This window comes from Aristolochia californica, unplaced genomic scaffold (genome assembly GCF_029961685.1).
Source record: "Aristolochia californica isolate CCGP_79_NKW_82.1479 unplaced genomic scaffold, dmAriCali1.0.hap1 SCAF_11, whole genome shotgun sequence".
In the NCBI taxonomy this organism is placed as follows: Eukaryota; Viridiplantae; Streptophyta; class Magnoliopsida; order Piperales; family Aristolochiaceae; genus Aristolochia; species Aristolochia californica.
In genome coordinates, this window is record NW_027181782.1 from 6,412,427 (window position 1) to 6,427,493 (window position 15,067).

General features: G+C 40.4%; 1 protein-coding gene across 1 annotated transcript in view; it reads right to left on the bottom strand.

Annotated features, from left to right (window-relative positions):
- Positions 1-14,819, bottom strand: part of LOC137944349 (mitochondrial Rho GTPase 1-like) — a 34,540-nt gene extending 19,721 nt beyond the window's left edge. The window contains exons 1-7 of the mRNA XM_068790008.1: positions 14,352-14,819; positions 14,117-14,249; positions 13,822-13,974; positions 7,486-7,662; positions 7,025-7,276; positions 6,022-6,090; positions 854-909 (exon numbers count right to left, since the gene is read on the bottom strand). Coding sequence (XP_068646109.1) covers positions 854-909; positions 6,022-6,090; positions 7,025-7,276; positions 7,486-7,662; positions 13,822-13,974; positions 14,117-14,249; positions 14,352-14,566 — 1,055 coding nt within the window. The 5' untranslated portion in view covers positions 14,567-14,819. The remainder of the gene's footprint in view (positions 1-853; positions 910-6,021; positions 6,091-7,024; positions 7,277-7,485; positions 7,663-13,821; positions 13,975-14,116; positions 14,250-14,351) is intronic.
- Positions 14,820-15,067: the final 248 nt, after the last annotated feature.

Sequence of the window (15,067 nt, forward strand, 5' to 3'; positions counted from 1 at the left end):
TTTTCTTTAGTATGAATTGGACAGACATAACCAAGATTTTGAGTCTCTGCTCTCTCTTACTTTTTTTTTTTGAAAAAGTGTGTAAATAGATTATAAAAGAGAAGAGTAAGTACAAACAAACCTAGGTCGGAGGGCCTTCCTCCACAACAAGGTGTTGGAGTGAAATGCCCGCCTTAGCCTGGGTGTCTGCCAAGTGATTGGCAGAACGAAGAATGTGCTTCCAATTATAATTCAAATGAGAAATTAAATTACATGTTTCCGAGTGCATATCCCGAGTTCAAATGTCTTCTGCTCTCACTCTTACTTGACAACTCACTGCCTACAGGAACCTAAATTCTAAGGGAGGACTTATTAGCAACATATTTCAGTCTACAATACCTAGGAGGGCATTTGGCCCTGCCTCCTACAATCTAATGAGACAGTTTAACAGAATGGAACCTAATATGTCAAAGAGCTCAATCTGAAATTTTCTGCTTTTGTTAAGGCTGAAATTCAGTCTCCCAAGGGATCTAGACATCCAGCAGAAGATAAATTGTTCTGAAGAACCCGTTTTACCCATGCAGCAGCATCTGGAAGCTCAAACCTTAACACAAGCTTAGCTCCCTTTATTCTACGATTGTAGCTCTTGTGCTGCAATTTTATCCTCCAAGGAGTATCATAATCAAGCATATGATTCTAATCGATTACAATTGCTGGCTACTGACCAATCTCATTTACAGGTCAGACACAATAAATTAAATTAAGCGGCTGCAAAATCAACTGCTTCTCACAGGAATGCCTCTGCTTTAACCATAATTCAAGAAAAAGTAAGGGAATTCAATTATGAATTATCAAACATTTGAGCAGATTTTACCTTTCTGGTGCAGTTGAAAAAAGATCCTCCAACTCTGCTGGTCGTAGAAAACCATCCTAGAGAGCCATAAGAAAAAAAGACGCTTTAGATGCAAGTTGTTTTCAAAATAGCAAAGCTTTCTTGATCACAAAGTTACCAGATTAGAATTCGTAAGTGTAAATATTGGTAAAATACAGAAACAGAAACACAGTTCCTTTATGTTCATATTTTGAGCTCCTTGTTGCTTTAACAAAAAGGCCCTTGTTATGGAGATCCTTGCTTTTGATCCACTTTCAAAAAGAAAATAAGGCAAAGCTTCCAGGGCATTTCACATTAATCAAGCTCCCATATACTACACATTGTGCTAAAAAGAAGCGGATACTTGGATCTCTCAAGAAGAAGGTACTGTCCAAGTGTTTGCGTGTAAGTTTTCCTTTCTTTATTTTCATTTGAGAAGAATCTTGCCAACCTCTTGGGGAGATTGCGTTTGTAAAAAAGTGTATTGAACTACACGTGACCTCAAGAGAGCTGGAATCCCTTTATGTAATTCCAGCTAATAAAGCTTTTAAGAATAGTGGAATTTCACACACAAGGGTTTTCGATAACAAAAATTCTCTCTTATGGTGTGTGCATGATTATTTTAATTTGCAATTGCTTTGTCGCATAATTGTTGATTACATGCACTACTTAGTTTTTAATTTGAAATTCTCAATTCACCCCCCTCTTGAGAAGCCACCTGGGCCAACACTACCTACAAAATTAGCATAAAAATGTTGGGGCATGAACACCCTCCTATCACATTTCTTGGCCATGATGGATGGCTGATTAACATCTTCAGTCCCTTGGAGGTTCAACGTACTCTAGAGCAGGACTGCTCGGCCAACAATGAAATTTTTGTTGACCTAGGAGAATTCAATTCCAAAAGTGCTATTGAAAGTCTGAAACCTTGAGAGGGAAGTCATAGAGGGGGGAGACAACACAAAATGGGGATGGAGCTTTGATTAAGGTCCGGCCGCTTCTATTCATCCCACCCCCTACAAAACAGTCTCTTCAAGGACGCATCAAAATGGCCTCAATCAAATGACCTCTTAATGACACCATTTCAGCTAAATGCTCTCCCCCCCCCCCCCCCCCCCCCAGCAGCAGCAGCAGCTCTGCTTAGAGAAACACTTGGTTGGTGCCTACATGAAATCCCATTGAGTGCAAACTTATTTACGTCGGCTAATGGTCAACAATTGCTGCCTCACTGGCCCTTTCCTCATAGAAGGAGATTCTAAAGTGGTCATTGGTTAGTGCTCAAGCTCGGCATCGCCTTCTCAGAGGCAGTGGACTAATTTGTATTCTATTTTTAACATTACCTCTATTATCTCTTATTTCGGGGCTCACGTTCCTAGATCAGCTAAATCTTGTGTTCATAAGCTTGCCAACATCGGGGCCTCCCTCCAACCTCTCATTGTTAAGGGAGGGCCCCAGTAATCTTGTTTTTCTGTTTACAGCTTTCAATAAAATCCAGCACCATTTCAAAAAAATTTAAAAACAACTGCCAAGCACTAGTGTACATGAAATCCCATTGAGGTCTTTCTCTTTCATACCAATAGAAGGCACCTATGGCTCAAGGCGGTTGTTATAGAAGCCATGCACTGGTGTAGGCTTTAGGCAATCCACCTGTTGTTAAAAAGGATATGGCCGAATGGAAAGCAGACTCATGAGAGAACAGGTTCTGCCCAATTTTAATGAATAGGAGACAAAAACAACAGACTCCCAATCCATGAAGGAATATACTTAGACTTAGAGACACCTTATGCACATAAAACTCCAACAGACATTGAAACTTTGCACAAGGAAAGACCTGGAAAGAGATGTAATCAATTGGGAATCAACAACCGAACCCTTCTGATGTCTGAAATGTCAGCAAGCAGTTGCTGTTATAGCTTGTCCGATGGCAAGGAGGAAAGATAGTCATGTTCCAGCAGCAACCAATAACCCAGCTGCTGTTCTGTTTTCTTTGCTTCCGCAGACACGTAGAGCTGTATAAAGTTGAGAAGAATCAGAACACAAGTGCGACTCTGAGGTGGCGGGCATTAAATCCCTTGATGCTGTCATCTCCTGGACTTGAAAAAGGGGATTGGTGAAGCTTCAGAATAGTGATTTCTGCTGGAAACAGACTTTGTCAAGCAGCTATATAAACAGAGACCACTCCACTTCAGCTGCTGGAACATCCAGAACATTTCAGGCCATCATAATTCTGCTGCTGGAGGAGGTTGAACAGACCAAGACAGCAATCAATATGCTGCTGCTTCCAACATTTTCTTCAAGTAGGTAACCCAAAGGGACCACTCAAAAACTCTGATTGACCTTTAATAACAGAACCCTAATTGAACTAAAAGACAATTATAACAGCTTCAAATATGAATCTGAATATGATTCTATCTCAAGATCAGACCACCAACTGTGCTGACATGATTTAAAAAAAAAAAAACGGCCGCCCAAGAGAAAGCTCTGAGAGGTATGCTTAGGAAGGAGTGTGTGTTATGCTAAATTACGAAAGCAGTGCTGAGGGACGGGACAATCATAGTTGGACACAAAAGAAAACATGGAAGAGTTGCACCAATCCAACTCTAAATCAGAGGCCTATTCTACTTCAAAAACTAAGAAAAAATCGAAGGGAGCAATACTCTGATTCAACTCCAAAATCCAACTCCTCTTCTTGTCAGGACTGATACTCTGATTCCATGTGAATTTTCATGAAAGGAGGTAGGAGCAACCGACACTGGTACCAGATGAATTTTCATGAAAGGAGGTAGTAGAAGAGAAAGAACATGAGGAAGTGAGAGTAGGGAAAAAACTCTCATTGAAACTAAAAGTGGGTGGGCGTAATTAGGGTTTTTTCTTCTCTCTTATTTATAACATAACATAATGATAAAAGACAGTCATTGCCCTGCTTCTCTTTTTTGAGAAAGGTGAAGCTTTAATAAAGCACAAAACCAAGATACAAAAGATCAAGGGAGCACTCCCTTTACAACAAGGGATTGGAGGGAGGCTCCCTGCTTAGCAATCATATCAGCAAAAGAATTCGTAGATGTAGGGATGTGAAACCAAGTACAGACTTTATGGGGTACAATATTCATAATTTCATTAAAGACATCCCAATGTCACTAAGGCGGAATTGAGCAGGAAAAGCACCATCCGATCACCACTTTGGAGTCACCCTCGATGAGAAGTGGACAATGAGGCCATGAAGGAGAGTCGAAAGCTCGGCTGAAGAGGAGCCAGCAATTCCCATAGGGTAGAGGAGGTGATGATAGGAGTGCCCACCGAATCACAGAAAAGTCCTCCAAAACCAACTTTTCCTGGGTTACCAAGGGAACTTCCATCAAAATTAAGCTAAAGAAAACCCGACTGAGGTGGTTGCTATTATTATTTTTTTTTTATGAAAGTGCGTATATTGATAAATAGAGAGAAATACAAACCTAGTTTTAAGGGCCTGGCTCCACAACAAAGTGTTGGAGAGACACACCCGCTTCAGCCTAAGAGTCTGCTAAGTGGTTAGCAGAGCGTGGAATGTGTTTCCACATACAATTTAGCCTAGAAAGTAAATTACAAATTTCATTGAACATATCCCAATGTCGCCATGGGGGGTGGGCATGATTTGCATACCAATGGTTGCTATTCCTGAACAGTTGAGAGCTTTCTTGTGTGAAGCCAAGAAGAAATTTGTCAGGCGATGCTGCAAGTGACCTCCTCAACAGTCCCAAAATTACCGTTTAAATCTTTTGTTATTCCTTCTTTCCAAAAGCACTAAAGAATGAATGCAACACACGCCGAAAGTAACAACTTAGGGATAGTGGTCCTTAATAACATTTGACTGATAGTAATAAGGTCTAGGAGGGCACACATCTGAAGCCCAATGCAACTGAGAAGGGAGGCCCAGACCTGCCAGGAGAAAGAGTAAAGGAGAAGGAGATGACTAACCAATTCCTCCCTCAGAGTTGCATAATTGGCAAAGGATGCTCAGGTTTGTATTTCCATGTCTTCAAAGATTATCAACAGTGAGGATTTTATTGAGATAGGCACACCATAGAAAGCATTTGATTGGGGGTGAGGATTTTATTTGAGATAGGCACACCATAGAAAGAATTTGATTAGGGGGGGGGGGGGGGGGGGGGGGGTGCTGCCATGCAATGGCTGCCTCAACCTCCGTAGAGTTGGAATTCGAACCATTGATGTGCTTATAGGCTGAAGAGACCGTGAACAAACCACTCTTATCAAGTATCCAAATCATCCTATCACTCATATTGTTTCAGAGATTTGAAGTCCCAATGCCATCAATAACGCGAGAAGCATCAAAGGCTTCCTCATCATTTAGCCCCAGTTAGAAGTGAAGGTTCCATGAGCTAGCACCCCAAGCATCAGAAATAGATAAAATTCACGTTGGTTGGTAATTTGCAAGAGGTTGAAGAAAGTACCCTTTAGAGGCCCACCACCAGAACACCAATCATTTAAAAATTTGACTTTCAGGTTGTTTCCATCATGACAGCGGATTGCTGATCCGAATGTTGGGAGAAGAAGAAAAAGGGACCTCCATATCGGGGATAAGCTACATCTCGTAAGAAACTACTTTCCTAGAAACCTGAGTAAATAGAAATTACATCTTCTAACTAGCTCAATGGTCATGTGGGAGGGTCTTAAGTGTGAGGTATAGAGTTCAAGTCTCACCAGGGGGAAGGAGGCAGGGTGCGTGTGCCATCAACATTCAAAGAAAAGGGACAAAAGATTCTTTTTTCTTATGAAATAGAAAAAAAATTATTTTATCAAAAGGAAACTAGAAGGGAAGTCACATACAACAGAGATCATAAATATTACAAGCTCGAAGGGCAGCAAGCAACAATACCGAGGTGGACAAACCCCTCTCAAGTAGAAGAACCCGCAATGCAGTTTGCCATGAGAGGTAAGAATTCAGAGCGTCCAGATTTGGATATCTAGTCTAATTCTGAAGTACTAAGTAAAACATCAGATACCAAGCTACAAAACAGGGGAATCATTCAACATCTTTCAAGAAATTCCAGTGAAGCTTCACCTCAAGACTTTGATATGGAACGTTAAGACACAAGTGCGTAACAGTGTAACAACATAAAACAAAAGAGCCACATAGCAATTCAAATCATAAGGAGAGAAATAGTAATACATACACGATCGACGTCAAACATGTCAAAGGTCCCCCTCAGAAAATCCAAAGCTTCACTTGTCAGCTCTACGCTCTAACCAAAAAATATTCTCTCAATAAGCAGATGAAGAAACAGAAAAAGAATTTTCAATATTTACATCAGAACAAAGACATGGTAAAATAGCTTCAACCAGTAGGAATAATCAACAAGTAGAGGTAATAACAAAGACAAACTCACATAATTTTTCAGTTAAATACATCTCATCCAAACTTATATACGGTCATTGTTATAATGATAATTACCTTCACTCGTTGCATCCGTTATTCCACTTCATCACACTAGAGCAATCTTGCAACATTTTTAAGAAGGAATCTTGACAAACTAAGGCCATGTTTGGCCACCTAAGGCAATCTGGCTGCAACAAACTCTAGCCCCACAACAGCAGTTCAGAGTAAGACTTGAAAAGAGTGTGAATGGTAGGTACTGCCCTTTCTTTCTTCTTATGACTGTAGGGAGCAAAAAGGATATGTATAGACAACAGGCACAAGAAGGAGATGAAACTATCCTCAACCAATAGTCTTCTAGCATACAATCACTAGTTGAAGGATTTCATCAACTAATGGTGCTAGGAAGGACGAACCATAATTTCCTTCTTAATTTTAGGGATTCCCTATGAAGTTCACATTGCAGAACCGAAGATACATTTTTCCCTTAGAACAGCAAAACGACAACCTGCTATCCAGTAGCAACAAAACACCCTTGTTGAGGCATGCTGAAGAGTACTTCTATGAAGATCACACAATGGGGCCCATACCAATATCACTACAAAACCCCATTACAGTGCCAAAAATGTGGGCAACAACTCACATATGAACACCATAACATGCACACTTGATTGCAACCACTATCCAGGAAAGTCTATTTCTTTCTAAGAGCTTGAGCATGTAATAGACGACAAGGACCTCCATCTAGACTTCTAACCCATAGAACAGAAGCAAGTAAATATGTATATAACAAAGAGTAGTACCTGATCTGGAGCTCTTTTAAAAATCGCAGGAATGAGATCATCCCTCAGCTTAATATCATTATCATATCCAAATTTCCTCAGGACCGTCCATGTTGTTTCAAGACGCCCTTTCTCTATAAATAGAGCATGGAGGAAAAGAAACCCAGTCAATGTAAGACCACGTTCGTTAACACCATCAGGCAGTTTCTCTTGCACAACTTTCTTTACACCCACAATTTCAGAAGGCTGTAGTGGAGCATTGAAACATCTAACCTGGTTGTACAATTATTTCTGAGCTACTTCAGACACTCAACAATAAAAATTTAAATAATCACACATTAATTACTTCCACACACACACACACACTAATTACATGCACACACCTTCACTAATTACTCATGCATGAGCATACACACAGGATAACTTTACACACACGTGCACTAATCACGCATACACCAACTAAATTGTATAACAATTGAGACCTGAAAGTCATTTAACTCTGCATCACTTAGAGCTCCATCCCTGTCATTGTCACAAAGGATGAATATCCTTTTCAAAGCCTTCACACACCTTGGCTTCAAAGTCTGTGTCTCTTGGTCAAACAGTGGAGCTGTGGGATGAAGTACTGCCTTTTGAGCATAATAAAAAACCTCAGGGACCTGAAACATGAAGCTTGTCAGGGGTGCAAATAACCATCTTCCTCCATGCACGAAGTGTATCATAATGAAAGAAACAACAGGCATCATTGAAGGAGAAACATGACGGAAAGATAATCACATAATATCCAAGAAAGAAGTATCCCTGCCAACGAAAGAAATACATACATTTCTGATTCATATAGGCATCAATCAATAGTAATATTTCCAACTTGTGCAGCACCAATAAATTACAATATTTATAATAATCATTAGAAGAAATATGAACACAAGAGATTAAGGTAGATGCACCCACTTTTTGGCTTAGCAATTCAATTTAGATTTCAAGGGGTAAAATTTTATTTTTTTCTGTTTTTTTCTTGTCTTATCTGTCATGGTTCATGAGGTTTCGAACTTGTTTTCTATTTTTTCACTTTTTATAAGACAACTGAAATACTGCAAGTTGTAATATAGCGGAATAAGCAATGTTGCAAAAGCTGACCAGGTGAGGTGCTCAAGTCCAGTTGAGCCGGGTCAACCGGGTTTGACCACCTATTGATCTGGTATGATGTATCATGTCATCATCATCCTAAAACATTAAAAAAAGAGAGAGAGAGAGATCGGGGAAGAAAGCTTCCCCCAATCTTCATTACAACGAAGAGAAGCTTCTTTATGCTGGTATGATCAGATCTATGCTGCTTCAAAGAAAGGTCAAATGCACTCCAAGTACAAACTCATCACACCTAAGTCATACTTCTTCCCTCTCAATGCTCCCTTTGAAAAATCCCTGCCTCCGAGGAACCTTCATGCTCCTTTTGTTGCCAACTACTCCAACCTCCAACAAAAGCCTTGCCAACTACTATGGCTCATCCTGCCAGGTTTTAACAATGACTTCTGTCAACTTCCTGAGAAACCAACTTCAAGACGGGGTGACCTGGTCACCCTTGTCTTCCATGCGACAACCAGGTTCCATGTAACAAAACAAAGACAATGAAGTTCTTTCCATGCCCCACCCCCCCTTTTTCTAGTGCTATCTACGGGTAGTCATTGCTGCTCAACAAGTCGCAAGATAGAGACAGTGAAGCTCTTTTCCAAGCCCCTCCCCTGCTTTCAAATGCGGCTAGGAGAGGATCCACTAAATGGCACGGAGCCAACCCCACCCCCTGTTAGAAGATGTAGACAAGTTTGGGTGTCATTGATGTAATTATCTTATGATCTTTGTCCCTTATTCACTCCTTCTAGAGTGACGAGTCTACTAGTAATATTGGTTTTTTTACATCTATAAATAAAACTTAGAGGGGAGGGTTTGGACTAAGTCCACAATCTTATTCTCTCCTCCCTTTCTCTCATTGACATGCACTCATCTCTCTCCTCTTCTCCTAGATGTCACCTTCTTCTTCCTCTCTTCTCCTTTCTTCTCCTTTCTTCTTCTTATTCCTTCTCTCCTTTACCAAAGTTTTTTTTTAAATAGTGCTGGGAATTGTATTAAATAGAGAAAATTACATCAGGGAAGGGGACCGTCCCATACAATGAGAAAAATGAGGGAGGTCCCAGTTTTAGCTAACATGTTGGCAAAAGAATTTGCCGAACAGATTACAGGGTTCCATTAACATGAAATAATTGTTACAACATTGGAAATGGAGTGCAAAGTAGGCCAATGGCGCCAAAGGGGAGGGGTCAATCACGATCCCCAGCCAATAACGACACTAGAGTCTCCTTCAATGAGAAGACGACTAGATAGCCTTGCCGAAGGTCAGGTTCTTTTGCTGGACTACAATCCTCAACAAAATCCTCACAACGGACAACCTCCATTACCAAGGATATCTAAGACCTAACCCCATTTCCTTGCTCCGCAATGCCAATGATGAAATGGTTAACCACCTCCTCCTGCATTGCCCCTATGCTTGGAAGGTTTGGTCTTTCCTACTCAATAGGATTGGCCTTCAAATGTGCATCCCCCTCAACTTTCTATCCACCCTCCAATCGATCCTAGGAACTAGGGTACCTAAGTTGGGCAAAGAACGGAACAATTAACGTTTCCAGTGCAAATTCAGAATTGTTGAGGAGATCTAGGAGACAACCGTTGGTCATGTGTCCACCTGGTTACTTACTAGAAAGGATTTTCAGCACCTTCAGAACACGACCCTCCGCCACAATTGGCGTCTTGTGGCTCCAATATCCTCCCCCTCCAGTCAGCCGACTATGGAGGAATGGCAGCCCTGTTGACACAATCAAATAAAATTTAGATGGTAGTGCCATAGGCAATCCAGGTCTCGCTAGGTTTGGAGGCATCATCTGCAACTCTGAGGGAACAACACTTATCACTTATGCCAGTCAATTAGGAATTTTCGACTCCACTATTGTCGAGCTCTCCACCCTTCACCGTGGTCTTATCATATTATGTGTTCAGGCTACTAATTGTTGGATACGACTCCGAGGTGGTGGTAATTGATTAGTGCGTGAAAGCCGAGGAGCCATCTTGGAGACACTGGATTGTTTATCTTGACATTTGTTGCATTATTTCCAATTTAAGTTGTACTAGGAACCATATTCCCCGTTCAACAAACTCATTTGCTGACAATCAAACTAAATTGGAAACCTCCCTTCAATCCCTTGTTGTCCCGCAAGAGTCTCCCTAGTTTGTAATTGCTCTTTTCATTAATAATATTCACACCATCTTCAAAAAAAAAATTAACAAACTACCCATATGTAGTTTTATTTTCTCAACAATAACATCAAGCAATTTATGTTCTTTCTACTTTAAAATTGATAAACAAATCAATCAAGAAATGTGAGTCGGACCACTGGCTCAAAGACCAGATTGGGGTGGGGTGTGGGTGCAATTAGTACATTGCATAAACCACCACTATCTAGGGATTATTTCTTTCTCAGACCCAACTTCACCTTGTTTGGAAATGGCACTAACTCTCTGTAAGACAAAAAATGGTAATAGAAGTGACCACTACATTTATGACAAAATGGAAGCATAAATCATACAAGAGTTTTAAGTAAAAAAAATTAAAAAGGAAAACTGAGAAAGAAGCTCCATCAAATCATCTATCTAAAGCTTTTTTAGTCTTTACTGGCCAGCCATAGGCTCCACAAAGTAACCTATGAGACTTGTAATGAGCTACAAATCCCCATGATCTCTTCATGTGTATATAACAGCTTCTGACACCAACAGAGTTCCTCCCCTACTATCAACTTTAATGAAAAGTCAACATCTAATTTGCAAGATCAAAAAAATTTATTCAAGCTTCAACGAGATCAGGACTTCTTTTATCTTCCCAATACATGTTATAACATTAACAAGTGGACCTTTCAACTCTTTTATTATGATCAGTATTGACGACCACAGACAACCAAATATTCCAAAAGACTTTCAAAAGCACCACATTGAGATCCTAGAAGACGTTTGAGAATCACCAACTGGAATACCATATTTATATTCAAAAATGAGCTTAAGTTGTTACAATTTCATCCTCGTGAATATAGAAAGCTGGTGTAGACTTCCACATGCCAAACACCGCCAAAGTCTAGTCAGTCTACCCTCATAACAGCTAAACCAAGCCAATCTTTCTAGCATTCATGAAGTAGAAGATATCCTCAAGGGAAATCAAGAAATCGGGCACAACTACAGGAAGTGTCAACCGAAGTAGAATTTCCTTGATTCATTAGTGCCATGCTGAGGACATGGACCACTTCCAATCATGCTTATCCAAGGTACACATGTCTAGTTTTCCCACTGGAAGATCATGAAAGATTACCAGTGCAAAAATGTCACCCATGTATGTCAGAGAAGTCCTACAATCATCATCTTCTAGGTTAGCAGCATTTTTTTTCTGATATTTTCATATATAAGTCCATTAGTAAAAGGTTAACCATAGCTAAACCAAAGACCAGAAGCCACAAATCATTTGCTTTGTCACTGCTTCTCCTCAACAAGGTTAGAAAAGGTTTTCTGTTCTTCATATCCAAACCTTTTCGAGGTTCAGGATATAAGGCAATGCAATTTTTTGTCCCATTGCAAAGACCACAATTATCTAGGGACTATTTCTGCCCAGACCCAACTTCACCTCGTCTCCAAATGGCACTAACGCTTCATAAGACAAAAAATACTAATAAGAGAGAAACCACTGCATTTATGACAAAATGGAGGCCTCAGGATCCGCCTTACCAGAGACATGAATCGTGTCCTACTCCTAAAATAGATTTGGAGATTCAATCGACTACTCCAAACCTTTGGAAAGATATGGTGCAAGCAAAACTCAACATTTCCTCGAATTGGTGGACCGAGGGGGAAAACATAAGGCATCTATCCCCTATCTGGAGATCTCTCTATCTCCTTGTCCCAATTTTCTCCTCGACAATCCAATTTTATGTGGGTAATGGCCAATCTATTAGATTTTGGGAAGATTGGTGTCAGGCGATATGCCTCTTCAAAACTCCTTTTCCAAACCTCTTCAAAATCTCCAGACTAAGAAGTTCAGTTGTTGAAGTCGCCAGTAACAGGGGATGGAACATTCACCCTCGCCCGGGTCTATCTAACTTAGAAGCTCTGGAAGTCAGTCGCCTTTTGGAAGTCATTCAGCCAACCAGGATTCAGGCTAGCATATTTGATAAATTAATTTGGTGGAGAGTGGCTCTTTTTCGGTTTCATCCGCCTATCTTGTTATTCGAGGATAGCTAGCTCATAGTTCCCAGCATGCGGTAGAGTTCACCTGGCGTCTCAATGCCCCCCCAAAAGTAAAATTCTTCATGTGGAGTGCTCGCCTCAACAAAATCCTCTTTGCTGACAATCTCAGAAAGCGTGGCCAATTTCGGAGATTATGAAAATTGTCACCTTGTTTGATTGTTTTTGGCTCCCATCCCAAGACCAGGAAATTTTGTGGCCGATTGTTTGGCCAAGTAGGGAGCTTCCTTGCAATCTCTTGTTGTTAGGGGATAGCTCCCCCTTTTTCTTTGATTCTCTTAATAAAATCACCTTTCATAAAAAATAAAAAATAAAAACATATGAGAGTTTTGAAGTTAAGAAAATAAAAAAGTAAATGGAGAAAAAAGCTCCATCCAATCATCTATTCGAATCCCTGGCCCAGATATTTCTTTGGTGGCAGGGTCGTTATCAAATTTATAATTCAACTTCTAATTTGAAAGATCAAAAGAACTTACTTCAAGAGTTACTCCCTTGCTTCAATGACAACAAGACTCGAACTTACTTCAAGGACGCCTTTTATCTTCAAAATACTTTCTATAACATTAACAACTAGACCTTTCAAATTATTTATTATAATCAATACTAACACCCACCAACAAACAGATATTCTAAAATTTTCAAAACATCACATTGAGATTCTAAAAGACATTCAAGAGTCACCAACAGCTACCATGTTGATATCCCAAAAATGAGCTTAAGATGTTACAATTCCTTCCAAATGGCTCTAGAAAGTTGGTGCAGACTTCCACGTGCCAAACACTAGCCAAACTTTAGTAAGTCCACCCTCCTATCAGCTCAACCAAGCCAAACTTTTCTAGCATTCATCAAACAGCAGGGGATCCTCTAAGGAAATCATGAAATTGGACCAGAAGCCACAAATCATATGCTGAGAAGATCCATTTTGAAATCAGAAACCAGATGCTACTGTGCAAAAATATAAATAAAACTAAAAATAAAATATTTGCATGTCAACACATTTGGACCACTGGCTTTGTGTTTGAGTCAACTATGTGGTTCTCTCAGTCAAAGTTAAGCATTTCCGGGTAGTCCATCTTACTATATTGAAGACCTGAAAGAATAGTGACTTAACATACTCTTTTTGAAGGGTTGTCTTCTGGATATATGCTCATGAAACTGATGTAATAAATCTAATTACTTTCCTCCAACATCAGTTCCCCCAATTCCATTCTGGAGCAAAGGGATCAGATTTGAGACTTTTTCTGGAAAGATAGATTTGCCTTTTTCAATACTACTATGCAGCAATTACATTGTTTCATGTATGAACATGCGATATTAATTTAAATACCCATGGAACCGGTAATATGAGTTAGTAGTGAGACTAACCGAACACAAAACCCAACTAGAAAAGAACAACAGAGCCGAGAAAACCGATGTTGAAGAGAGGTACAAGTCCAAAAAAGTTGAAGAAAATCTAGTAAAAATTCCTGAGAGGGAAGCTAGTATCAGACCTGAATTTGTTTCAGAGCTGAACATTCTATACAAGTCTCAATCTCCCGAAACTGCTGCATGATGGGTGACATCACCTGCTCCAAGGTTCTTTCGTCCTCATGATTTTCTCTCAAATCCAACTTACAACCAACCACAATCACGGGTACCTTCACCTGTTCACTCAAAATGAAACGGAAATAGCAATAAGAATGGCGTAAAGGACAAAATCAGTACAGTAGCGAGGAGAAGCTAACAAAATTCTATTCACGGTAAAGTAGTACAGGCAAATCAAAATAAAAAGGAAGAAAGATCAACCTCTAATCGCCTTAGTTCTGGAAGCCAATACGAACTCAGCCGGTCAAGTGTCGCCGGTTGGTCACATGCATAAGTTAACACCACAGCATCCGCTAGTCTGCATTCCGCAGCAAGCTTCGGTCTATCATCCGGACTGCCGAGAAAAATATCGTCTCAGTGAAGTAACTCATACACCAACCAGAACCCCAAAATTAGACACACACACACAAAAAAAAAAAAAAGTCGAACACGGTACCTTGATGAAGTATCAATTATGGTCACTGGAACCCGATCCGGATAAAAATCCGAGGGAAGGCGAGTCGGCGGCAAGACCGGCGGAACGTTGTCCGGGAAGGATTCAGCTGCGACAGTAACGATCAGGCTCGATTTTCCGGTGCCTCGGTCACCAACCACGACTACGCGAACACTCGTGCGACCGCCGAAGTTGGCAGCACTGGCAGAATTCGCCATGAAATCAAATACGTAATTCAAATAACCTGAAAAGAAACTGAAAGCCCTAAATGAAGCTCAAAGGGCTTTAGGGCTTTAGGGCTTTAGGGCTTTAGGGCTTTAAAGGAAGGAGATTACGTGACACTTTCTGTGATTTCACGAGCCCTAATTTTTCAGAGGGAGTAGGGGAGACTGATTGGAGAGGAAGCAGACGCAGGAAGAGGGCAACAGAGTAGTGTCACCAGAATGCTACAGAATTTCTATGTGCGTTTGAAGCCGCAGTGCGCCGCCGTGCTATGCGACCACTTCTCTTGTGTTGCCTTTAGCTAGACTAGAGTTGGACGGTTTAGATGATGTGTGACAAATGACCCACGATCTACCTCGACTAAAGTGCATGTGGAATGTTAGAATGGAATTCACTTCATTTGAAGATTGTGAATTATTCCATTTCATTATAAAATGATAAATTTTATGACAGAACTTCACTTGCCATTATTCAAATTCAATCCTCACCTTCCTTCT